The following is a 27915-nucleotide window of genomic DNA, read 5'->3' on the forward strand; positions in this document are numbered from 1 at the left end:
ATCACGAAAGAGAAGCTTTAAAGTAGTTAGCTGCCCTTGACAGTCAACACGGTTTAGTGTGTTATCATGCAACTCTCTCAGGGAACAGTTAAATCAATGTTTGCCCGCTGGGCGCAACCATTCGACAAGCGGGGGAGGATGACACATTAACAAACGCGTACATTAAAGATTACATTAACCTAACAGACGACAACGAATTGTGTTTTATTACATTAAACGCGTATCGTTTACGTTAACTACGAATTTTTAGATTTCAACGCGGGGTTTACAGATAAGCTGCGCGCGAGCACATCGCACACCCCTTTTGCGCTGTTGGTACAATCGTGAAGTAGGTTGGCTTGGGTTGAAAGTCGCTCGCAGCAAATATGTTTCCCAGGGTCTGCTTTCGCGTACTCAGACGCTGATCGCTCCACCAGGGACGATTTCACAAGGATCTCTTGCTCAAAGCCATGCTGAATCCAAGAGGTTAACGACGACGACAGATTAGAAGCAAAAAAAATCGCCATTATTCCAGCGCTGAAGTAGTTTTTTGGACAAAGAAATCAGGATGCCCGTGAAAGGTGGAGGAAGAGTTGCTTATCCGAATAAAAGCGACAATGTTGTAAGTATCGCTGCTGAAGGACTGTCATGTAGTTTTTCCCCCCGGAATAGTTTAGTTTATTTGTGAAAATAAAACCTAAGCTTTAGAATACAAGACATATCGATGAGACATAGTATATATTTATTTTGTTTTATGATAATAAGGTCGCTCCAGCCAATGGAATGCTGCGCTGTGAAACTTCACCTGTTGAGTTTTCCTCAGGGCGGGCGCTACTGTATCCGCACTCTCCTGTCAACTTTATCCCAAACAAATGACTTTTAGAAACGTTTAAATGCGCATTTCTAATGGCATTTAGCTGTTTCCTTGCCATTCAGTGACGCCCGCGTTTAAATGCTGTTTTTTAGAGACAAAACGGGGATTGTTGTTGTGCTTTCGTTTTGGGAGTTGCTGACACGTTTGGCCTGAAAAGTCAGGATTGAAGTTTGACTTTTTGTCGTTTGGTCTCCTGTTTTCCGGTAAAGAGTTCTGAGGGATTGTTCATATAAAACAGAAACACCACAGGCACAAGTGTTGTTTCAAAAATAATTACAATAACTCCAGATTTTTTATAAATTACTTCATTTCCATTTTGTTTCAAACGGCACAAAGTTAGTACTGAGTATATACCATACAATCTAAATGAATTTATTGTAAAATAAAGTTGAAAAGTACTAGTACAAATAATTTTTTATATTTGGTTTTGGACAGTATGCGTCAAACGTTTGGACACACATATAGTATTATTTTATTATTATCCTATTTTATACAATAAAGTTATGAAATAACTCTCAAGAAAGTAAAGTAATTATATAGCGAGCACAAAATGTTAAACAAATGCAAATGATCTTAATTTCTTCAGTTGTTTTCCGCTAGGATGCTTTTAAAACCGTATTGATTGATGTTTTTTTTTTTTTTTTAAGTGTCCTAGACGCTTTTTTTGATTGCTTTTTCTTCACAGCTATGAAGATATTTTTAGCTATTTATAATCTTTATTTTATTTTTGCATTTGCAAAATTAAATTATGTATATTTTTTCCCCACATGAATAAAATCATGATCCGGATGATTATCTGTTACGAAATATAAATGGTCTACAGCAAATTGTTATGGTTATAAAAAAAATAAGATAGGTGTAGTGATTACTTATTACTTTTTTTATTTAAAAAAAATACGAAAGGTACAAGCATATGGCCTCTATTATGTAGAGATTTATATTTATGTTATATTATGTCTACAAACTTTTACGTAAAAATATTGTCAGGATAAACTTTAAATCATTCAGTCAAGTCTGTCCAAATGTTTGACTGGCACTGAACTTTTCTATAACTCAATCTTTGCATCAGCGCTCCCATTTATGATTTCATATCAGCTCAACTACTGTTGCATCAGAAAATAACTTCTTTAAACTGTTAGTGATGCAGAAACTATTTCTGGAGCCCTCTGTGAGTGTTGAGACCAGGTCACCTTGACTCTGTTTGAGCCAAACTACGGCTGCGTCTCATTACCTATAGCGAGCTGCCTACGTAGAATGCATTTTGGGGCATTCCAGGCATGTTATAAACCAGCCAAGCTGATGTTGCCCAGAAATGCACAACTCAACCTATGTTGCCTCTTGTTGCCTCATCCGAACGGACAGCTGATGTTGTCGCCTCAGTGTGGAGGTGTTGTGTTCACCCCAGCGGCCTCCTCATTTGGCTTGGTATTTTCTGTCTGGTTTGGCCCAGCAGGAGAGCAGCTTGGGCTGCAGATTATCGGACCTCATTATTCAGAAGAGAAGAGGCCTGATTCTGATGTTAGGATGAGAAGAGCTGTTATAATCACACCCAGACTTATAGCTTCTCAAGAGCCAATCTTCTTATACTCACACTCGCAAAACTGATTTAAAGTCTTTGCTACTTCTGTGCGCAATGTTCGGCGCATTCAAGTTAACGTAATGGAATTTGAGGACTCGTTTGCGTAGAATACGCACGAATGCAACTGCATTCTAAAGATGTCAATTCTGTTATTATTTACTTCACCTTACGTTGTTCCCAAATGCAGTTTCTTTTCCCCAGTGGAATGCAAAATATGAATAGAAATATAGAAAGATAATGTGACCGTTTATTGTGACTTCTCAGGCTCCAAAAGGACCAGAAATATATATATATATATATATATATATATATATATATATATATATATATATATATATATATATATATATATATATATATATATATATATATATATATAGCAAGGACCAGACCATTCAGTGGAAATCTCGTTTGTCATTCTTCACATTTAAACCGAGGTGACTTATACAGTCACGACAAACACATCCACCTCGTTTGCATCCATGTTCAAATTAAAAAGACACATGACAACGTATCGACGCCTAGTTTGGTGTCATTGATTCTGAATGGTGATGGATCATTTCACGCGTTGAAGCTGAACGCGACTTGCCAATTGAGGTTTGAGAGTTGCTGTGTAGGGAAATCATTTCTGCATGTTTGTCAAACGACTTCTAAATACGCTCAATATAGTGCACGAGTCATTTTAACCACTTTTGTCTGTTTCATGTAGTGTTTTGGATTATTAAAAAAAAAAAAAAACCTGGCTATGATAACCATGAACGCTGTTATTCCTGGAAAAGATTTTAAAAAATGAGAAAAACAGTTGATTGAATATTTACTGTTTGGTGAAATTATAGTTTAGATGCGTTCTTACTTGGGGCTTGACGCTTACTTTTTCCTGAGGAGCATATGTAAAATGGGAGGAAAATAAAAATAGGAGCACATGAAAAAAATTTGTGAACCGAAAAAGTGTTTTTCTTTAGTAAATGGATGCAAGGAATTATTAAAAAGCTCAATTATTTAATATAATATAAAATGTACACTACATTTTCTTTTTTTAAACAGCTTCAAAGTGTATTTAACAATTATGAAATTATTTTAGGTCTACTTTAAACTATAAACTGTCTGTATACTAATAAACAGATTATTGTTCACATCCTATTAAAATCATTATATTAAATAATATTTGCTAAATAGCTGAAAGAATTTACACTGGTGCCAGATACATTCCAATAATAATAGGAATAATAAAAAAAAATTATCCGTAATGGAGAACTTTTGATTATCTACCTTTTTCTTGACAAAAATGATTAGTATAGCTTCCAGTCTCATCTGCGAAAATTGGCGTGTCTTCTCATGTTATTTTTATGTATTATCTTAATTATGCACGCACTGGTTTTACTGTTTACTGCACATTGTGATTCTTTTTGTGTCTAACGGGAAGCCTCACCCATAGGCTTACTTCTGCTTTGAGGAAAAAGGTGGATAAGCAGGGCCTGAAATACGCCAGGACTCTTATTTTAAAATGTGAATGCTTCACTTTTCCCATCTACAACATGGTACCATATAAGCACTAAACATTGGCATAATTTATCAGTAATTGGCATAATTCATCAACAGCAGATATATAGGATATATTACCACATTTTTACTTTAAAACATGCATGTTTGTTTAATGAGCTCATAGGTTTTGAAGTTAAATATAAATATAATTAGACTGTTTTGCGCTTCCAGTGCACCTTTTTTCACACGTACGTTACTAAATATATATACATTGCAAGTTACATTTTAGTGATGAAAGCTCGCATTATTAAATCCTGAGAGCTGTTAGAATTACCTGTTGTATTGTTTTTAGCTTTGTACAGTTATCTAATCAGCCTCGTCTAGGGGCCACTTGCTCCCCCTGACCAAACACGTGGAGCAACATACTCGAATCCGGCCTAATCCACTAGAAGGCTTTTAATTCTGGCTAGTAGCCTTTAATCTCCCGCAAGGCTGCTTGGCTTTGGTTTTTCCGCTTCAATCATACCTTTTAATTAGGATCCTCTGTTTGCAGATTCATATTCGGACATAATTTCCTCTGATGATAGACATTTTGTTGTTTTTGTGTGCGTCAAGACATCCTGATGTTTTGAGGCTGTGTTGCGTCTGCACATACACCGTGTGTGTGTGTGTGTCTTATCGCAGCTGGTTTATCGCAAACGCTGTGTGCCAGGCGCAAGGGCACTCGGTTTACATTCCTCCTGCACAGGCTGCAATGCTGTAGTGGTTCGGACGAAACAATGGTTCCACCTGTCGCTCACATTCGCTTCAAAGGATTCGACTAATTAAACCGCTAGTATGTGTTAATAATCTGTTTTGACACCTAAATTGCCAACCCACTTTAAAGTCTGAACGCTGTGCGCGGCAGACAGTGATTGTTTCAGTTTTTTCTTGGAGGGCATGAGCTGTAATTTGCATCTGCATGAAGATAAACTATAATTCGCTAATAAAAGGTCTTTTGTTCAGCTTATGCATATCAAGGTTCTTGCTAAGAGCCTAGGCTATATCAGAGTCTTTAACACTGGGAGTGGACTTTTTATTATTATTATTATTATTATTATTTATTTATTTATTTATTTATTTATTTATTTATTTTTATTTGTATGTTTTTAGGGAGGGGTTGGTGTAATGCTATATTAATTATTCAGTAATTAGACGGTTTTAATAATTTAATAACAGTGGAAGAAGTTTGAACTGTTTGTAATTATTGTATTTTTTATATATGCACATAGGTTTGTTTTATTCACATGCCAGTTTTATCAAATTCGTCTCATTCCGTTATCATTTACATGAATTACACGCATGATTCAGCTGAGTCAAAGCGGTGCAAGTGGTGTATGTCACAAAAGTCGGTCATTTAACCATTTTCAGATGTTTAACTTTTAGCTTTATTTTGCGCTCCTTGAATGTTACGAACTGAAGGATCGTACTGGAATTCACGTTTGGCGACAGCAAAGCCTGCCCACTGTCATTTGATCTCATACATTTTGACATTGTGTTCTGTTAGACCAATGACCGGGCCAAAAATGTAACTTTTACAACTTTGTCATCCTACCAACAAATAGAACCGCATCAAGAATATGGAATGTTGAGGTGGACAATCTGGCTGTTTCTGATTATTGGTGATAATTGATGATCAGTGTTATTATTGTTTATGGTCCTACCGAAGGTTGTACACACCAAGGATAAAGTAATAACACCAATATAGTTAAAAAAAAAAATTGTAAAGTATAGCAGCGATCATACTAAAACTACAACAATGACAGTTATTGTTGAAATCACTTTCAAAAAGATTTTTTCCCAGCTAATGAGTGATTTTCTATTCTACTTTTAAAGCGCTCGAGCATTTAAAGCAACAGACGCATGTTTAAAATAAACTGAATGTTATCATGCATTGGTGCTGACGATAATATATTTCTTGGTGCATGTGAATGGATCTAGCTCCTAGGCACCAAGCTGAGGCAATTTTTAAACATTTTAGCCCGAAGTAGTTGTGTTTTTCTTTGTAGTTTGTGGCAGGATAATACTTCTAAATGACATGGAACAGTTTGAGCCTCTGCCCTGGATATTTTGGGCCTTTGCCCCACTCACCAGGGTGTACTTCCTGTATACATGCGCATGTATCAGTAGTTCAGTTCATGCAAGCTGTCTGATCGTTTGATCTCAGCTGGACACACAGAGTGGGGTTTCCTGTCTTCTCATCAAAATTTAGTTTAAAAGAAAAAAGCTCCACTTGTTTTCTTTCGGATGGACTTCTTAGATAAAGCCTTATGATTTTCCAGAAGTTGTTATTTCCTCCCTGGGCACAAGGAATTAGATTGGGCTTATCTAAAAATGTCCAGGATGAGGACAGTTTACAGCTTGCTTCCTCTGCTGCATTGCTTTCCTTTTTGAACTGTACCGCACCCTAAAGATTGCCGACCCCGTGCACAGAGAAAAATCATTAGATCCCTACGGCTCTCCAGACGTTGTCCTAATCGCTAGTTGATGACAGACATTTCTGGGAAGTGCATCTCTGCCCTCCTCTATCATATTTGACATGAGTCATGTGTTGTGGATGCAGTGAACGTTTTGTAATTCCAGGTCGTGCTGCCTCTAATTTAAGTTTCGTAACCTTGTGATGGAAAGTTTTTTTTTTCCTTTTCTCCCATTAAGGGTTTCATCAGTTTGGGGTGTTGCTTTAATTTATGGTTTAATTGAATTTACCTTAGTGCCAATTTGAAGCAGATGTGTATCAGTTCAGTTTCAGGTTTCTGCAATTACTTGGTCATAAAAAGGGGCTTCTTTTAGCCGGAGGGCAGATTTGTTGTTTAGAAGGCCTATTTTGATTTCCCCTGAGAATATGGTTCGTTAGCGAATGCTAGGTGGGATTACTTCAACAGGGATGATGACTTGTAATTGTTTTTGTAAAAACATTCATAAAGAACAATACTTTACCTAACCTATTCTTTTTAGTCTTTCAGTTGCGTTTTTAGACCATTCATAATTTTCATTTCTGAGTAAAATAGTGTGAGTAAAGTCACAGTGGCATTATCTGAATAAATATAATATATCTTATTGTAAATGATTGACCCATTTACATTTAATTTAATCGTGTTTAATGCTTAAAATGTCATCACTCAGTTTTCTGAATTTTAAATTTCCACTTTCATAATTTTATTTAAAATTTTTGTTTTCTTTTCTGTTTAACATGTCTGTATAGTTTTTTTTTATTAACAATTTAGTATTAGTCAAATTAAATAAATCATATATATATACACACACAGCAAAAACCATTATTGAATATGGACTTATTGTGGTGAATTAATTAAAATATTTTTCTGCCTCAATTAAACCTATGACATCCTTTGTATTTATTTGTGGTAAAAAAAAAAAACCCACTAATGCTTTGGGAATTACAAACATTTGCGCAAATCTAATTATTGAGCAATTAGAGTATGTCATAGATGTGACCCCGGACAGACAGAAGAAGAGGAGAGGACAGGAGCGGGCCGTTGGAGAACGTGGGATGGTGGATGAATAAAAGAGTTGTTTACACTAGTGCAGCGAGACACTGGCAGTGAAAGCTAAGCATTGTTTCTCCATAAACGCTCTTTGAAACAATGAAGCTCTCATGCTGGAGAGACTCTCAGAGGAAGAGGGGAGTTTGAGGACTGATATCTATTAAGCATGCTTATACAGTGTGTGTGATTGAAATAATATCAAGATTATCCAAGATCTACATTTCCACTGTGCGGGACTTGATCCTGTTTCGGTGCTCTTACGTTACAGTATGTGTGCATAGGGTGTTACTTCAAACATTGGCTGTATTTTGTCATGTAATGCAACAGGACCTAGATAAGCACTGTGTTATTGTCGTGGCTTTTTGGACTAATGGATATAAAAAAATCTTGAAATACCAAAATACCATGAAAATACTGGTATTGGTCAAAATGATTACTTTTTCTTTTATGCCAGAAATCATGAGGATATTAAGTAAAGATCGCGTTCCATGAAGATAATTAGTATTTTTCCTAAATACATTAAAACCAGAATTTCAATTATTATTATTTTTTTTCATTCCTTAAATTCCAGATTCTCCAATAGCTGTATCTCAGCCAAATATCGTAATATAAAAAAAAAAACATTCAGCTTTCAGTTGATGTATAAATCTCAGTTTTTGTGATCCAGGGTCACAAAACTTTTTCTACAATATGTCGTCTTTAAAACTGAAATGGAAAAAAACAGTTTTACATCATTGCACTTATTTATTAAATATGCACATTATTGAACATATTTATAATGGTTTCTTATCAGATACATTTTTTTTATAATTTAATTTAATTGTGACTAAATTAATTGTTAATTAATACTTTGTTTTTGTTACACTTTTAGTTTTATTTAATTTAATATAAAAATATTAAAAAAAAAAATTCCCGTTTGCTTAATTTATTACTTTATCTGGTATTGTTTTGAAACTGTATATATTTATTGTAGCATGGAAGTACTGGTTCTCTATTGTCCCTTACTTCACATTATCTGAACATGCTTTGGTGCTCATAATATATAAGCTCAAAAAGAAAGCGTTTTCTCAGAAAGCGTTGTAATCCTTCAGCACATTAGCTGGGAGAAAACAAGCTCTTATGCCAGAATAAGACCACAAGGTTTGAAATGTCAATAAGAATCCATTGTCCTTATAAAAATGACACGAATGTTCCCGACCCCACCCTCTCCCCCGCTGTTGGCATTCGACACGCTTTGGTTTTGAGGTTTCTTTTATTTAGTGACTGCTCTCGAATTCCCAGCGGAGCTCTACTCAATCATTCGGAAATGTCTCGGTATCCCTCATGGAAAGCGGAGGGAGGGAGCGCCGCTTCCGTAAGCTCCAGGTTTGTGTCGTCTGACTGCTGCAAGTAAGAGAGTCTCCTGTGTTCTTCATATTACCTTTCAGCTCGTCATCAGAAAGCCTTCACCTGATTGGCCGTAACCTGCGGTGTGGGCAGAGTCCTGTGCCCTTGTAAGTCCCTAAAGGCAGATCTGTTTTTTTTTTTTTTTTTCTCTCGTTTGTTATGCAAAGCATTGTGGGAAGTATACAGGTGTAATTTGCTACCTCCTTATCTTTCATCGTTTGTTTGTTTTGTTTTAATGCGTTGACTCGGCAGAGCGAAGGAATGTGGATAGTTGAGGATCTGGGCTCGACCTGAGAAGCGCTGCGCGGCATGGCTGTTAGGTTTCTGCATCAGGTAACTGGTTATGGCTGTAAGCGTGCACCTGATACCTGAGGGGAAAAGCATACAGCACACCGGCTGATGCAGCGCAGGCTCGACCTGAGCTGTCTGAACGCTGTTGTGAAATGGCGCTTTTTCATAGCTGGACTTTTGACCTGTGGGAAGCTTGGCATGAGCTGTGTTAGGCGCATGCATTCATGACTAATACTGGTGTTTGACATTAATTACTGAAATGAGTGGATCGCGTGAAGCAAAAGAAGAACTTGAGCTAAAACCTGAATCTGCTAGAATCCACTGCACCTGCTAAACCTTACCTGTCTTTGATTAGGATTTATTTAATTTTTTAAAAATGTTTCCATCATTCTTTCCATGAGAATGATTACAATAAATCAAAATGGAATATATTTTATATATATATATATATGTATGTATATATGTATATATATATATATATATATATGTATGTATATATATATGTATGTATATATGTATATATGTGTGTGTGTGTGTGTGTGTATTTATTTATTTATTTATTTATTTATTTATTTATTTTATTTAATTTTATTTATTTTTTTTGTCAGAGAAAGCAGGTGATGGAGTTCTAAGAGCGATACAATATTTTCTCCAAAAGTGGACCTTTTGTTCTTTACCCCTTTAACAATTACATTAAGTATTTAACAAAAATAAAGTATCAACTATTGGTAATATATAACAGTTGGCATTTACTATTTAGAATTGCATTAATCTTTTATTACACGTGATTGTTTGGGTTTACCTGTTTTGTTGTTTGATGGTTTGTTTGGGTCTTCTTTGCTTCTTTGCAGTCAGCTGATCTAACAACACGATTGTATGTATCATTTAACGGAGAGCCATTCGCAGCAAATGTTTTGTTTGCATTTTTGTCGGGGCGGTATTTTGAATCCGAACTTTGCTGGAATTTTGGAACGTTCTGAAAACTCCATGATCAAATCCCGGTGGATTGTTTTAGTAACGCATTGCCATTAAAAACAAGTGTCACGTGGCATCCCGACTCACTTAAACGCAATTATAACAGCCTGTGATACAATCTGTTTACTTTGATGAATGCGCTTGAGAAATTGAGTTGTAACCGAACAGGATACACATGAGAACATCTGAAGATTTCCGTAATTTAGGCCTTTGCATAATTTCTAAGGGGAGTCTGCTGCATACATGTGTGTGGAATGTAGGTTCGGGTCAAATGGGAAGTGGGTAAAATTAGTCTGTGCTGTACACAATTAGTCTGTGCCTGGGAGTTTGTCTCATTGAATAGATGTTTGGGTGTGCGTCAAGCCTGGCTTCCTAATGACCTCATTTTTTTGGGATGAGCAAGCCTTGCACATCCTCTTTGCTCTTTATCTGCTCATCATGGTTGGACAACTATTGTTTTACTATCATTGTTTAGCGTGACCTCTTTCTCAGAGCTGCAAGTTATTTTACTGAAGGCTCTACAAATTATGCATCAGTGTAAAACCCATCATAATAAGATCACGTGAGCGTCGGCGTACGTGAACTCTCCAATCCCACGCTAGGCCATGGGAAACATGCCGCTATTCTGGATTAGACGCCTCCTCATTCCAGGGATGTAAAATCACCGTGGCAGAATAACCGGCGCCGTGCTCCGCACTTGTCCAGACATTTTCTTTTGAAAATTTTAGTGAGTAGCGTCAGATTGCACAGCAGGAATGCTCTATATAAGGCGGCGAGGTTGGAAACCCTCATAGAAGACGACACTGTGACCTTCAGATCTCCTTACAGCATGTTCTTCAGTGTCAGAATGGTTGTGATGTTTGTGGGTTTTGGATGTTTGGCATGCAGAGTCGCTGTGATTGTGTCACCCCTGACCCTGCCCTAAAAATACCAGAACTCCAGAGCTTCATGCCTCCCGTCCATCTCCGTTTCTATAAAATTCATCACTTGCATGCACTTTTATATACTTGAGCACAATAGGTCAATGTTTGGTATGCATGCGAAGGGTGTGATTCTTGTAAACTGAACAGCAGAAATGAGCCTAATGTTTTTAATGATGGTTTTCAATATAGAAGTGTTTTAATAATCTTTAAGCATCCTTAATCATCTCTCTTCCAAAGTGTAAATAATTAGGCTATCTTAATTTTTATTTTAAACATTCTATTTTCATTCAAATTTTATTTTGTCTTTTTTTTTTTAAATGTATTTATTTAAAAAAATATTTTGTATAGGTAAATGAGCTAAAAAAAATGTTTTAAAGTAAGTTTAAATTAATTTTGTTTTGTTTTTGTTTTTTAAAAAAAATCTACTTTTTTATTTTTATTTTTTGTTAATATTTATTTTAAATAACTTTCTCCTTTTTTGGTGTGGTATTAGTTTAAGTTTGCTAATAACCCCTGTCTAACTATTTGCACTCTTTTTACTTGGAATAATTGCTTGACTGGAAATACTCAAAAAACTACAAGCATTTAGAAAACTTATGGTTGAATCATTGTGTGAATTTTATTTATTTATTGAGTACCCTCACACCCTTCAAACTGCGGCTCTACAATAACACGGGCGCCATACGTTTTTGAAATATTGTGTAAATTAACTTTCCGCTGCATACCCCATAAACAAAACAGTGCAGTTGTGCGTGTTGTTACTGATCAATATAATATTGTCAGGAAACAAACTTCCAAACATAGATCGACGTACGCTCTTATAAAGTGAAGAAAACAGAACAAACCGACCTCAAAATGACCCTCAAACTGATCATTGTATACACAAATACATTTGTACTCAGAAATGTATTACACGAGACACCTCAAACTTTAACATTTCGCTTTTTGGCCCTTCGCGTTCATACCGACACCCTGCAGGACGCAGCATGAGGGAGGATAGCAAGCGCAGATACCAAACACTCGCGATAGGCGTTCGGCCCAGTTTCCAGTCTTCACTGTAGCTCTTCTGCTCGGAGGCTTTAGCCCGGACTCAGATGAGCTGCATGGGGACACGACTGATAAACGGCCAGGAAAAGCTCCCTCTGCATGGGCTGATTTACATTTTACCCACTTTACATGCTTTTTCTTTTTCTTTTTTTTCAATGACCGCCATTTAACATGCCTCCGGCTGCATAGTAGGCAATTATCGGGTGTAGTGGAGTTGCTATTCTAAGATGCTAAGTCTCTCTTTCTCTGTATATGTGTGTGTGTGCTTGTGTGTGTGTGTATAATGTTTCAACATCCAGTGCCAGAAACCTGTTCATGGTATCGTTTACATCACATAGCAGGAGTGTACGTGGCTAAGTGAAGTGTCATCCCTTCGGTAATGACACGGAAGCTGGGATGGCATCGGTAGCTGTTGTATTATTAGCGGAAGGAGTGGCGCTTGAAGAATTCTCCTCATCTCTCGTAGCAGTTTGGACGTGTTTTTATGTCCGACACCCCTCAACCAGCCATTTGAAGAACTTCAGCGTGATATAAAGACGAGCCTGGGCCATCCATACATCCAAATAAAGATTGATCCTACGCCGAGGATTAAATATGGCCCACTACTGAACACCGGATCCTCGTTACGGCCGTCTGTTAGATGTAGACAACGCTGTAAAAGCCTCATAACAGGATGGGAAGTCGTTGGGCATCGGTTGAGGAAAATGTGGCAGCTGCTCGGTGAAACGGCACCGTTTGTTTTTCTTTGAAGATGAAGCGGCGCTTCAAATGAGTCAGAACAGAAGAGGGTCATCTGATTTAGGACTCGGAAGGAGGATGTGGACCTGGGTAATGCGCTTGTGTTTCAGTGCTTTGATCTCGATTTATTGTCTAATAGAAGTGTCAGTGGCAATCTGGACTTTATTGAAGCGTCTCTTAAGAACGTCAATGCATTCGGACAGTTTTCTATCAATTTTTTAAGCTTTGCTTTGATGACGTCGAAGTGAAAATGCTGACCGTTTTCCATACTTTCTGACTGCATGATTTTTTAATTTGTGAGGAACAGAACTATGTTTAATATTTTAGAGTGGTTAGAGACAACTTTTAATAAGACATGAACTTGGCGTAGATTTAATGCATTCTCAGAACAGTGCTGATTCACTTCATGTCACTTGATCCAAGTCTTATTCGAGTTTTGAGTTCAGTTGTTTTTATGTTTATTTTATCTTTCTTTTTTTGTAGCAGTATATACTTGCATGGCATTCAAATTTATTAATAAAAAAAAAAAAAAAAAAAACATTTCACGTTCACAGAGGGTGCAACTGTTTCATCAAAAATACTATAAAATTTTAAAAGATTACAACTCTTACGTTTAAAAAGTATATATAAAAATATATATATTTAAAAATTACATGTGATTATAAATGCGCTGAATTTTCAGCATCAGCAAGTGTTCTCGCATGATCCTTTAGAAATCATTGTAATATGATGTTTTGCTGCTCAAGAAATATTTATCTTTATTATCATTGATTAATATAGTTCAAGTTCAGATGAAAGCCTTTATTTGATACAGATTTGATATCTTTTGTAACACTATAAGTGTATTTACTTGCACTTTTGATCAGTTTCAATGCATTCTTGCAGAATAAAAGTAATTTGTTTAAATTTAAATAAAAAAAATATCATACTAAACTTCGAACCGCAGTGTATGGTTTTAAGCTAGCTGTTTTTCGCTCTAGATGAATGCCGTTAGATTTATCACGATGTGCCATAACTGTATCAGCATTAATTGTAGGATTCATTTGTTATGGTCTATTAGGTTCTAAAATGGGGTTTGTCTTTTATTTAAGGAAACGCATGCAGAAAAGGAGAAATGTTTTATTACAGGAGGAACCATATGGAAAGTGACAATGAATTTCAAGGAGACTCTTAATCATGTGCTAATAGTCCGCTCACAGCTTGAGCAGAAACGCTTTGAATTCACTGAGGAACGCAGGCTTCCTCTCAGCTTGTTATGTCATGGACTGTGTGTGTGGTGTTCAATATGTATTTGTTAAATTGCACAGTAGAAACGTGAAGGACATTTACAATCACGATTCATCTTCATTCAAGGCTCTTTTTTTTTTATAGATGGTCTTTAGAAAGATATTACTTCTGTGTTTATTTTCACAGCAGTCTTTTAAAGTATTTTTTCTTCCAAACGACACAGTGTATGATTTCTGTATTACATATTTCAGCGAGATTCTTGTTCAACAATCTAGATTACGAAGACGTTCTTTCTGCATCCATTGTTCTCGTTGTTTTCTGAGACAGTTAGTGCTTTATTTTGGAGGACCGGCTCAAACAAAGAGCATCAGTCTGTGGATGTCTGTCCCTGTGCTGCTTTCTCTGGAAGTTTAAGTGTTCACTCGCTCTATTTTTACACCCCACTGTTCTGAGGAGAGAGTGACTGTGCTCCAGTAAGTTGTTGTTTTTTTTTTCTGTTGGGGATTCATTGTTTTCTCATAGGAATGATGTCAAGGCTTTTTTAGTTACTTTTTAAATTAGTGCCTGTTAGTGCTGAGTAATACAATTCAACCACTTGTATCATGTTTGCTATGGAACAGTTTGTGAATACACATTGTTGCTGTTATTGCTAAGACATTACGACATTCCTATAGTGCTATCAAGGTCATCTGTTTAAAGAAAATTAACAGAATGTTCGGTGTTGCTTTTGAACGAAGTGTCTGTCGAATGCACAAATTTAAATCTTATTTATAATGTGTAATATTATTATATTAGCAAACGGTTATTCTGATCATTAATCTGATGTTTTTTTTTACATCTGGTCCAAGTTACGGATGTGTAAGGGCTACGATATAGTGATTCATTAAAAAAAAAAGTTGTCGTGAAGAATTAATAAATGTTTTATTAAATACAAATACAACTATTTAAAAATGTGGAGATTTTTAAACTCATCAAATGTCACAAACGATTTTTATTTTGCGTGTTCTTTTGAACATAATGTTCTTCAGACATTGCTTTTTTACTAAAATATTAATCATCACAGCTTTTAAGGCAATGTGTAGATTTATAATCATCGGTGATATGTCTGATGTGAAAATGCCTAGGCCTGTATAATTATATTGTAATTGAAGATCTTATGGGTCGGTTCAGGCATAATAGTGTGTGCGTGTATTAGCTGCTGGGTGCATCAGCGGGTCGTCATCCTCTTATAATCAACTTATAGGTACTTGTTAAGGACTAGGGGTCTTGCTAATATGGACAGTGATGGCAGGAAGTTGTTAGTGGGCGTAAAACCTTCTAATCTTCTTTTCACTGCTAACAGAGACTGTGTCGTGAGCGGTCAGCTCGTGACCCCTGATCTTTTAATGTTTTTCTTGGAATTTCCAGAACTCTCAGTTGCTCACGTTTACAAATCCGGCTGTTTCTTTCAGGTTCGAGTAACAGCAAGCCTTCGCCATCAAGATAATGCTGGGAAATAGATAAAAAGGGTGTTTCCACCGCTTCCTCATTTTCCTCGACTAATCAACCAGTCAACTAGTTTTCAAAGGTGCTTAATTATCAATAGTTTTATTGATTATTTAATTTGCAAGACGTTTTGGGGATTTGCAATGAGCCATATTTTGTTTTGAGGCATTAAGTAGTGACGCATTTTTTTAAAGGTGGGGTAAGTGATTTCTAATAATATTTCAAATCACCAAAACAAACGCCCCTACCCCAAAAGGGTCTTGCCCATATTTTGATATCTTCGCTCCACACGTACATGCGTAACCCAGACAGTGATTCGTTTTGTGAATTAAAGCCATACCAGTGTCTACACCAGATATAAGTGCGACAAAATACTATAGAACTCATTATAATCCGTCCGGTGCACTGAACGCTCTCTCCTCCACATCATAGACATAGACACGCCCCTTATTGCTGATTGGCTACAAGTTTGTTTTGGTACACGGCCCGACTCGTAATACATACCCCACTTTTAATTCTGCCGAAGCGGTTTTGGGTGGCCAAATTTCATCGGTCCTTCTCTGATGGTGCATCGTTTTTTTTTACCCATATGCTAGCTGAATGTGCGGCCTTTCAAAATATGCTCCATTTGAGGTATACACGAAACTAGATAGCTTAAATTCTTGTCCAGCGTCTGCTCTATTTTTCTCCACAAGATAAAAATGTCTTTGTATTCTTCAACTAAAGTTGCTGCTGTCATATAACACCCTCAGAAGTGCTCAGTCCTCTATTTTGTATTCTTTAGTTTTGTTCTCTTCTGTGAGGCCAGAGCTGCCACCTTGTGGAACAACTCATAAGTGCAAAACCAAGTCAGCGTGCAGACTATTCTGGTGGTCTAATTTGTGTCGCACACAATTTAAGCGTAAAATACAAAGCATACATTGGCTTTTAGTCTTTGCTGTTTTCAGGTGAAGTGTGAACAAAACTTGCATCCAATAAACTCAATAAGCTTTTGTTGTTTATTATATGAAACAAAGTCTGGAATATTTTAAATTTATAAAACATGTCTTGATTTTTAGTTTTTGGTGTGTTTTAATTGCTAAATTTAAGCAATTTTAAACTATTTGAAGAGGAAGAGCATTTTGCTAAAATATATAAACTATATTATTATATTTATACTTAATTGTTGTCTTTGTTATTTAATTCATGCTTGAATAAATCTGTCATAAAAGCAGGGTTTTTCCCTTGATGTATATTCAACAATGAATTAAAATGTGATTAAATCATTAAATACTATAGTTAAATAATAATAGAAATATGCCTTAAATATTCATTTACACTACAGCTTTTGTAGTGATTTTTTTTTTGAGTGATTATTAAAAAAACGTAATGACGTAATTTATTATTAAATCAATTATTTTCAGTTTCAGTACCAGAACACTTTGATTTCACTCATAAATACATAACACTAGAAATATATATATATATATATATATATATATATGTGTGTGTGTGTGTGTGTGTGTGTGTGTGTGTGTTACAAATACATATGCAAGCGGATGCCACCCTGCTAAAGCTTTTTTTAAAAACGTTGTAAAGTTTCCTCAGCATTGCGCTGTGTTGAAATATTAAAGTGAACACCGTTGTCCTGCGGATCGCTGCAGTCTCTTGGGATTTCTTGAGAGAGAGAGAGAGAGAGAGTGTGTGTGTGTGCATAGGCTAATATTGTATACACTTCTTCAGTACACACATAAATATGTAGGTATTGATCTGTGTGTGTGTGTGTGTGTGTGTGTGTGTGTGTGTAAATGTAGGCCAGTTGTGTATTAGGATTACATAAGAAGAGAAGCCGGCAGAATCACAGCGAGAGAACGAAAGCGAGAGAGAGAGAGCGCAGACATGAAAACGGTGCTGTGCCGAAAGTGGGCACGCGCTGTGCAGTCGTTCAGGACTCGCCGTGGCTCCGTGAGTCTTATTTATAGTCCCTCTCTCTCTCTCTCTTGCTCTCTCTCTCTCTCTACCCTCTCCCTCTCCCTCTTCCTCTTCCTCTCTCTCTCTCTCCCTCTCTCTCTCTCCGGGTGCCTAATCTTCTCCGCCTCAGAGCTTAATTAGATTGGAGGTCGGGTGGCCATGGGGAGAGATGAGCGTGAACTGGCTCCCCTTTGGTTGCTGCGTGCGCCTGCAGAGAGCCCAGAGATGGAGGCGGCGCGGAGGGGCGCGAATCGAGGTGCGGGGGGAGACCGAGGAGCTAAGGAACAGCTTCATCATCCTCTTCTCACCCAGGCATGCGTCATGCCTGCTCAGACTGCTGGTGGGGACGGAAAAAAAGGCGCTCGCGGTGGCTTGATCCTCCAGGGATAAACCCTTCCATCAGCTGCCACCTTAGAGAGAAGATTGTCGTGTTTCTACCCCCCTTTCCTAGATCCCGCAGTAGGCTCGATTTGGTTTGTATGGCGTTAGTGGGCGTGTTTTGTGATTGTGTGCAAAGTTTGGTGACGTGCCGCGTGTAGCGTGTCGGCGGAGCGTTCGTGCCGGGGGAAAGTTGCGGTTTTGTGCCGCGCCGGTCTGATGTTGCTTGTTGAAACGAAACTTTGCGGAATTAACGTTAGCGAGTGAATCGCAGATCGAGGGTTTGAACGGAGCACCCTGGTTGGCGTGCTCGAGCCGGTAATGCAGGTGCAGGTGTGTGCGTGTGGACTTCACTGGCTCCTGTCGCATAGCGTAGCTTTTGCTGGCAGCGGCTGCTCTGCCTCTGTTGATCCATCTGCCGTGCTGTTTAAACTCTTCCTCTGTCTGGGTTTTCTGCTTCGGTCATTACCGTGAGAAGCAGAGGGGAGCAGGTGTTTGGGTCTCTGTATCCCTCAGGTGTGAGGAGTATTTTTAGAGCGTTTGTGGATTAGTGTGTGTGTGTGTGTGTGTGTGTGCGCGCATTTGGGCTAGACGATGAGTATGTTCACGTTGCTACGTTGTGAATGTGGCGGTTATTTTAATGCTTTTTTCCCCAGCACGTTTGCTGAAGTCGTTAGATTAATTTAAGCTTGCAAATCGGACAGGATAGATGTCTCATTCAAATCTTTGTTCTTAAACTCCTAAACTTAAGTTGCAAAATTGTTATAGTGTTTGTGAGTTAAGGTGACTTTGCGAATCTGTTTAAATAAAAAACTTTACACTGTGTTTTTCATATATTGAAATATACATTATACACCGTTTATAATTAGGCATTGTTGTATTGCAAGTATGTTTAATATTTCTAGTTTAGAAAACATGGTTTGGATGCGTTTAAGATGCTACGTTCAAAGGATGGTTCCTCAAAGAATAAAAATGTTGTTGTTAATTACTCGTCCTCTTGTCATTTCAAACCTATAAAACCGTTGTTCGTCTTTGGAACACAAATGAAGACATTTTAGATGAAATCTGAGCTCTTTCTTACCATGCATAGACAGCAAGGGAACAATCACGTTCAAGGCACAGATGTTGGTGAAGTAGTCCATGACATTAGCGGTTCATCCATATTTTTATGAAGCTAAAAGAATACTTAATGGCTTTCACCTATATCTCTTTAATGATGAACGAAGGCCTTAAGTGCTTGGAAGGACATGAGGGTGAGTAATTGACAGAATTGTCATTTTTGGGTGAACTTCCCCTTAAGTAAGGGAAGGCAAGAGAATGTGGCAAATTAATATTATAGCTCTTTTCATATTTATATATTCATGTTTTGACCCATTCAGTTTGAACTAAAAATGAATGACTGTATTAAAAGTTATCTTCATTGTGTTTGCTCATGTAAGATAATATATTAACTAATGTCAACAACGACGCTTTATTGTAAATTGTTACCAAAATAACTGTACGTTTGATTTTACAATTTTGTAAACGTTGCATTTGTCATCTTTAAGTTTTATAAGTACTATAACTGACCACCCTGCTTTATAGATATCAGCATCGGCTATTAAAAAACCCATAGTGGTTGACCGCTGGTAAATATAAACCAGGACCTCCCTGTCATATGGAGGGGTGTTTTCACTATACAGTTTTATTTATGTGTTTGCTCAGGTGTTCTGTTGACAAGTGTGGTGGCCGATTTACTGCTCTAGTGTGTGTGTGTGTGTGTGTGTGTGTGTGTGTGCGCGCGCGCCATCACATACCTCCTTCCTTGTCACACGTCTAACCTGTTGTATCTACTGTGTGGACAGGCTGTTCAGACATGTTATTGTGACAGGCTGCGGTCTGCAGGTTGAGTTTACATGCCGTCCTGGCGGCCCTGCTCTCTCGGGTCTGTTTGGTGTGGACGGCTTCATGCTGATGGGCCTGTCGACAGGAAACAGTGTTGCAGACATGTCTCCAGCGTATCGGGACCAGCAGGGTCCTCCTCTCAGGCCGCTCACAGGATCCTGTCCCTCTGAGACTGAGCCAAGCCAGGGAGAGATGCGAGTCTTGACCTTGTTGTGAGGAGCTTGCTAAATAAGACTGGAGAAAGAGATGGAGGGATTTTTAGGTTACTTCTCAGGGATGGTTTCATTAAACATTTGAAGTATAGGATTTTGTATTTTATTGAAGTCCCATGGCATGAAAATTTCACTTTATGACGTTTTTTAACATTTAATAGGAGTTCCTGTGGCCTGCCTATGGTCCCCCGGTCGCTAGAATTTGGCGATAGGTATAAACCAAGCCACCTTTGAGAAAATGAAAGCTCAGATGGCCCGATCTTGAATCTTCCCTGTATTTTGTCAAACGGGGAAAGGTTACCTCCCCTTTCTCTGCTTTGCCGACTCAGAGAATTTACCAGACAAAACCAGATTGGCCGAACTGTACAGTGTACACACACAAGGATGGAGGACCTGACAGGATTGTTACCATGAGGTGAATCAGATCTCACGTCTAAAGACAACCTCACCGTGTCCATCTAGTCATGATGAAGATACACGTTTCAGTTTCATCAGGCAACACATTTTACAGCTACGTTATTACATTCAGCTAACGTTACAACTAGTCACTAGTCCAGCAAATCACAAAAAAGCATATACAGGAATAAATCACCAGTTTGTTGTTTTACACACATGCACACGGATGTTCTTTCGTAAACATAGTCGTGAGATGCAGTCAAACTTTAAACGCGCCCATAATGGTCAAAAGACAATACTTTTAACCTTTTCTGATAGGAAGTGTGCAAACTCAGGCATTTTTGATGATCGTTTCTGTCCAGTGCACTCGTTTTATAGTGTAGATTATATATATTTTTTTGTCTGGCAGTAACATCTGGAATACAATCATATTTCTAATAAGGCTGTATTACGTAGATTCTGGTTCCCAACAACACAAGAGAGTGTATCCAAATCAGATTAGACCTTGGATTAGACCTTTAATTGATTTTCTTGAGGGTTTGGATTTTATTTTATTTTCACACAGCCCTAGTGTGTGTGTGTAAAATCTTTAGACTTAAACGTCCCTCACCATAATGGTAAACAAGGCTTAACACATCTGGAGCGTGTGCTCTAGGAGTTTCAGTGTAATTAGACATATTAAACAATACCGTATATAATGCAATAGGACATTGCAGTGATATATTTTGTAGGCCAACCCAAGCTTGTATCGCTCCGGTTCGCTTGACAAAAACCCAGTAGGATTTTTCTTGTGGCTTTTGGATTATTGCAGAAAATAGCTCTGCAACCAACAAAGGTTTTTTTTTTTTATTGTTGTTTATCAGGATAATCTTCATAAAATACGTTATTTTTTTGTGAATTTTGAAGCGTAAGTACAGTTGCCATAAGTTAAAAGCTGAAAGTAGACTATAAACGCACTACACCCACGGTTGCACTTCAGCTTCACCATTACTAAGCTTCTGACAATTCAAAGCATTTATTTAAAGCAATCTTTTTCGAAGTAGAGAGTACTATTATAAAGGTATTGGAGCTGGGAAAGCGGAAAAGAGTCACAGAAACTGTATTCCCATTGAGCCACTTGATAGCAACCGCCTTTTTCAAGACAAGTAAATGCTTTTAAAAATCTCAAGGGTGTATTACTGATGTTTTATTTTGTAAAATAAAACATGAAAATATCTTGAAGTTGTTCACCACAGGCCTTTTTTCAGGCATGTAAACAAAAAACCTGTTAAAAAAACCCATTGATTTCAGGACAATAGACCTAGAATGCTTGTTTATGGCTTTGTCTTACAAAAATACTTCATTCCTGCAGCTATCTATGGGCCTGTCCTGCTTTAACAGTGGCTATAATTTTCATAAAAACAGATATGATTACATTCTCTAAATAACTTCTCTGAAGTCATGCTATAGTGGAATATGAAACTGAAGTGTAAAGTTTTGCTGAAACCCTTCCCCAGCTTCATAGTTCTTCAATCCTGTCATGTGATTTTAGATAATTCATCCAATTTTACGATATTATATACATTTTCAAACCAGAAAATCATACAACATGAGGGTGAATTGTTAGTTGATGTTCATATGCTGATAAAGGCATTGTTTATTAACTTGATCAGTCAAACTAGATTAAGTGTTCTTAATTATTGTTTCTTTTAATATTTGGATAACCCTCGGGGACATTCCTGTGGCGTTCTTTTGATTTATAAAGCAAGCAGCTTTGTAATTTTCCATTTAGCTGTAAAAATTTCCGACATATTTCCAGAACAAGGAGATGAATGCTTTATAGGAGCAGCCTGAACTGCCTTCAAATTAGGGTTGGGAGGAAAAAAATAACGATTCACGGATGCATCGCATTTCACTCTACAACGATTCTGAATTGATTCTAAGTATTTCAGAAATAGATCGTTAGTCTGAATGAAGCCTGTTAAAGCTGTCGCTGTCTATGATCGCGTAAGTAATAATCAAACGGCAATAATGCTGAAGGAATAAAAAACAACTATTGTTTGTAAACATTCATATACTTAAAGAACACCTATTTCAAATAATTGTTTTAAAATGTAGCCTGCTTATATTGTTATTTAAGATTTATAGGAAATTGTAGTCATGTGTTGTAATATTGAAAACTGAGAATGTGAAGCATGTGATTATTGAGTTGATCGTGATAACTGTAATTGAATTGATGGAATTGAGAAACCAAGAATCACGCCCCTACTTTTAAGATGGCATTACTGACGCACAGATATTCAAACTATAAACAGAAAGCATGGAAACCCCAGTGTTGTTTAAGATGTTAAGTTGTAAGGATGCATTTGTGCAGAAGATTTAACTGGGTGAAAAATGTTGATCTAGAATCGTTTTGGAATCGAATAGTGACTCCCAGAATCCGAATCGGATCGTGAAGTGCCTGAAGATTCCCACCCCTGCTTCAAATGATGCAGCATCTTTAGCTCTCTCGCTATCTGTCTTTCTCATCACAGTCTTATGAACAATATCTCCACTAGCCACCCACAGAAAACAGCCCAGCGCAGGAGGAGAGCTGTCTTGGCTTATCAGCATCAGGCCCTTTATTCACTTTATCTCTGTGGATTAGTTTTATTTGCTGCATAGCGCACTATCCGAGCGCTTGTGGAGAGCCAAACAAATGCACATGTCCACACTAATTGTACGCTTCCGTTGTAGTCTGAGGGTAGATATCTGCAGGCAGAGTCCTCCAATTAGAGCAGCACGCCGACGGGGGACGAGGGGAAGAGTGCGTTTGTGAAGAAAAGCTAAAGGGAAGTGCAGAAAATGAAAATCAAAACGCGTATTTTAAGTTGCACATCAACCTTTTCCTTCTTAGTTTAATATCAGAGGGATGTCATAGCTGATCTGTAATGTGATTGGTCAGCCCTGGTTCTTTTAAAAGAACTATAGCACCCAATAATATTAATAACTTGAATTAATTACTAAATTAATAATTAATTACAAATTATGCAGCAACTGTAAAACATATACAGACACACCCTGATGTATATCAAAAACCTAATATATTCATGACAGTTTAGCCTTTCATTTCTTTTGAAGGTGCTGTAAGTGGCACGTACAGTGCATTGGATTATCATTCAGTAGTATATTAAAGCACGTCCTACTTTACCTGCATACATTCAGTATACTCACTTAAAGCAGTATACATTATAAAACAAGTCTCGGTTTAAGGACCCAAAAATGTAAACCGTGTTAGTGCCCAGTGATATTATATCCAACTTTATTTGCTTGTCAATGTTATTAGTTTGCCAGACTGATACCATTTTGTAAACGCCCATTTGCTGCCAACACAGTGCTGTTCAGTGTCTATCGGTGGATCGGCTAATAGATGCAGCTATCAAACACTCCCGTGTGCTTGGAGAAGAGCATGAAGCGATCATTGAACCACAGATGTGTATATAAATAAATAAATATATATATATATATATATATATATATATATATATATATATATATATATATATATATATATATATATATATATATATTACAAGGGTTGGACAATGAAACTAAAATGCCTGGTTTTAGACCACAATAATTCACTAGTATGGTGTAGGGCTTCCTTTTGCAATTGGTCTTGGGAATGACAGATACAAGTCCTGCACAGTGATATTTTGAGCTATTCTTCTTGCAGAATAGTGGCCAGGTCACTATGTGATGCTGGTGGAGGAACGTTTCCTGACGCGCTCCTCCAAAACACCCCAAAGTAGCTCAATGATATTTAGATCAGGTGACTGTGCAGGCTATAGGAGATGTTCAACTTCACTTTTATGTTCATCTAACCACTCTGTCACCAGTCTTGCTGTGTGTATTGGTGCATTATCATCCTGATACGGCACCGCCTTCAGGATGCAATGTTTCAACCACTGGGTGAACATGGTCCTCCAGAATGGTTCTGTAGTCCTTGGCAGTAATGCGTCCATCTAGCACAAGTATTGGGTCTAGGGAATGCCGTGATATTGCAGCCCAAACCATCACTGAACTACTCCCATGCTTCACTCTGGGCATGCAACAGTCTAGGTGGTACGCTTCTTTGGGGCTTCTCCACACCCTAACTCTCCCGGATGTGTGAAAGACAGTGAAGTTGGACTCATCAGAGAACAATACATGTTTCACATTGTCCACAGCCCAAGATTTTCTCTGCTGGCACCATTGAAACCGACGTTTGGCATTGGACACGAGTGACCAAAGGGTTGGCTATAGCACCCCGGCCATGTATATTGATCCTGTGGAGCCCCTGACGGACAGTTTTGTTGGAAACAGGAGAGCTGAGGTGCACATTTAATTCTGCAGTGAGTTGGGAAATCTGTGGTTTTATGTTTTCTGGATACAATCTGGGTTAGCACCCGGACATCCCTTTCAGACAGCTTCCTCTTACGTCCACAGTTACTCCTGTTGGATGTGGTTCGTCCTTCTCGGTGGTATGCTGACATTACCCTGGATACCGTGGCTCTTGATACATCACAAAGACTTGCTGTCTGGGTCACAGATGCGCAGCAAGACGTGCACCAACAATGTGTCCTCTTTTGAACTCTGATATGTCACCCATAGTGTTGTGTGCATTGCAATATTTTAAGCAAAACTGTGCAATTCTCTGTTATTAAAACCTTCAATCTCTGCTCTTACTGGTGGAATGTGCAATCAATGAATGGTAGCCATGAAACCTCCAACACTAAATTGGCCAGTGTTTTTTTTTTTAATTCAGACTGTGTTCATCTGAAAGAAGAAATTCATATACTCCTAGGATGGCTTGGGGGTGAGTAGATTATTCATCGGTTCCTGGCGTCAAAGAATAACGTTTCTACGCATTTCTTTTCTCAGTGCCATGTTGTATCAATGGGTTCAAAAAAGTAATTTGTGTCAACACATATTGAAACTCATTGTGTGAAAGCATATTGATTGCCATGCAATTTACTTAATATAATTTAAGATAATGGCCATCAGCCCTGCTTTCCAAGATATTGGCATCGGCTGTCAAAAACAAAAACAGTATTGGCCGACCACTAGTAAAAATAAGTTTGACTTGACATGGTAGGGAGTAATCTTTTAATGAAAGTAGAATCAGGTGTAGATTAGGATATTGTTTAGATTAAACAGAATCTTATTTAATTAAAGACTTCTATTTTAAGAAGCTTTAACTGGACATGTTGGCAAAGTCACCATGGTTTAACCTTGTGTCGTCATGGTTTATTTGAGGTTGGGTTGTACTGTGACTGTTTCCAGTTAATCATCGATATTGATGGGTACGTCTGTCTGTTCTTTGTAACAAACACACCCTTGAGCTCTGTGTGTGTGTGTGTGTGTGTATATGTGTGTGATTTGTCGGGCCGGTTGTTTATATGTGTCCTAAAGAGGGATATTCAGATTTGGCGTCGTGTTTAAGGACACTGGAATACATAGATCTGTAAGCTGACATGGAATCAGTCCTCATATGTCTTTATTATCTTTAAAAATAAAAAATGTTGCGTTTGTCCTTGTGAGCTGTGGAAATGACAGGCCCATCCTTCATACACACTCTTCTGCCATATGTGGTAGACCCTCAGTTTGATGCAGTGGCATAATGAGTCGTACCAAATAATGAGACGTTCACAGGTATTTCCGGACGATACCATATAGCTGGGGACGGGGAGGGTCTTCATGTGTTGACTGAGATTCATTTTCATTATCTCATTTTAAGGAATATACTTGGTTATTTACAACTTTAAGGTGAAGTGTGTAACATAAAATAGTATGGATTAAAAAAATGAAATTTTTACTACTTTTCAAAAGTTGGGGTTTGGATAGATTTTTAAATGTTTTTTAGATACCAAAGTTGTATTTGATGAAAAATACAGTAAAAATAATATTGGGTAAATAAATAACTTTTTATATTATTTTAATAGTTTTTAAAAATACTATTTATTCCTGTGATGTCAAATATAAATCATTAGCAGCCGTTACCTTAGTCTTCATGATCTTCAAGTCACATGGTCATTTAGAATTAATTTTAATATGCTGATATTAATATTATCAGTGTCGAAAACAGTTGTGCTACTTAGTATTTTGTGGAAATTGTAATGCATTTTGGAGGGTTATTTGATGACAATAAAAGCTGATCGGCGTTTATTTAAAATGTAAATCTTTGTAACATATTATACACATTTATTTATTGCATGCTTGCTGAATAAAAAGATAAAATATACTGACCCCAAAAGTTGAATGGTAGTTTCATTAAAAAAAAAAAACATTAATTAAATCTGTGTGTGTGTGTTTAATATATAATGTAAATTATCGGTATTTAAAAACCTGGTATACAAGACAATATTTTAACTTTGAAAATGGCACACTTCACATTTAAAGTAAATAGATAGAATCTGTGGTATTCTGTTGATTGGAGATAATTGTAGAACATAATTTTGTCTTCATTGAAAGGAAAAAGTTTAGGTTTTGTATTATATAAGAGGGAACTACTGATTATGTGCATCCTATAAAACTGCCACAGATGCTGTCTCGCTCAAGTTGTGCTTGACCAGGAATATTCCTGTAATGTTATGTGTGCATCCATGTAATTATGAAATAATTAGTTCAGGACACTTCATTTAGATCCAATTTGTGAATGAGCCACTCAACCCTACATGTCACACCGCACAGCATACTGGCATTAGTGACGCCTGACTGGTGATTAATGATGGTTTCCTTGTCTTTTTCCACACAGGGCACAGGAATGGAGGAGACGGTTTGGGAGCAGTACACTGTGACTCTACAACGGGTATGAAACTCTTTTACGTCAACTTTACTCAATACAGATATAAGAGTTACATGTTTAGAAATGTGTTGTACAAGAGAGGGAGGCTGTGAACCAGAAGGTTCATGCTTGTAGTCAAAGAGGCCACAGAACGCAGGCTGCACAGATGGATGGCCCTCTTAACAAACAGACTAGAACCTCCTGCGGTACCCAAGCTAAACACACAACAATACCTGAAACTCACTGGACGTGATGATTCTACAACGGTATAATCTTTAACATTATGATTATATCGATATATTAACAGTGACCACGTTTCTGTGGTTCAAGTTTATTCGAAATATAAATCTTTTGTAACATTAGATATCTTTTATCGTCACTTTTAATTAATTTAATGCATCCCTGCTTAATATTATTTTATTAAATCTTACTGACCGCAGCCTTCGAAGTCTGATTTCTTCGAAGGATGCAGCCTTTGAATTGGGACGCAGCTCAACTTGTGCTTGTGTTTCCTTTGCACAAGCGCTTCAGACCATCAGAAATGACCCCTCCCCCTTCTCCTCCCGTCGTCTCCTTCTTTCCTCCTATTCTTTCTTCCTCCAACATCAAGCAGGATGTGCATTTTTTTTTTTTATCTCGCACACGACAGATCGCAAGGGTTCACATACGCTATCTGAACACACTGACGCTATCACCGCCATCTCCACGTCAGGCTCATCCTGGGAAAACATCTCAGCAATTTGCCATGTCAGATCGCTGAGATCAGATAAGAATAGACTCATT

General features: G+C 37.5%; 1 protein-coding gene across 4 annotated transcripts in view; it reads left to right on the top strand.

Moving 5' to 3' along the window:
- Positions 1-357: 357 nt before the first annotated feature.
- Positions 358-27915, top strand: part of LOC122349970 (tight junction protein ZO-2) — a 57055-nt gene continuing 29497 nt past the window's right edge. Inside the window, exons 1-3 of one of the 4 annotated variants that reach the window (XM_043246131.1) lie at positions 358-601; positions 17322-17472; positions 27103-27156. In XM_043246131.1, the coding sequence (XP_043102066.1) occupies positions 17407-17472; positions 27103-27156 (120 nt within the window). In that variant the 5' untranslated portion in view covers positions 358-601; positions 17322-17406. Of the gene's footprint in view, positions 602-9090; positions 9176-17321; positions 17473-25296; positions 26001-27102; positions 27157-27915 lie in introns of those variants that run through there. The other 3 variants (XM_043246132.1, XM_043246134.1, XM_043246133.1) reach the window with 3 other exon arrangements.

This window comes from Puntigrus tetrazona, chromosome 8 (genome assembly GCF_018831695.1).
Source record: "Puntigrus tetrazona isolate hp1 chromosome 8, ASM1883169v1, whole genome shotgun sequence".
NCBI lineage: Eukaryota > Metazoa > Chordata > Actinopteri > Cypriniformes > Cyprinidae > Puntigrus > Puntigrus tetrazona.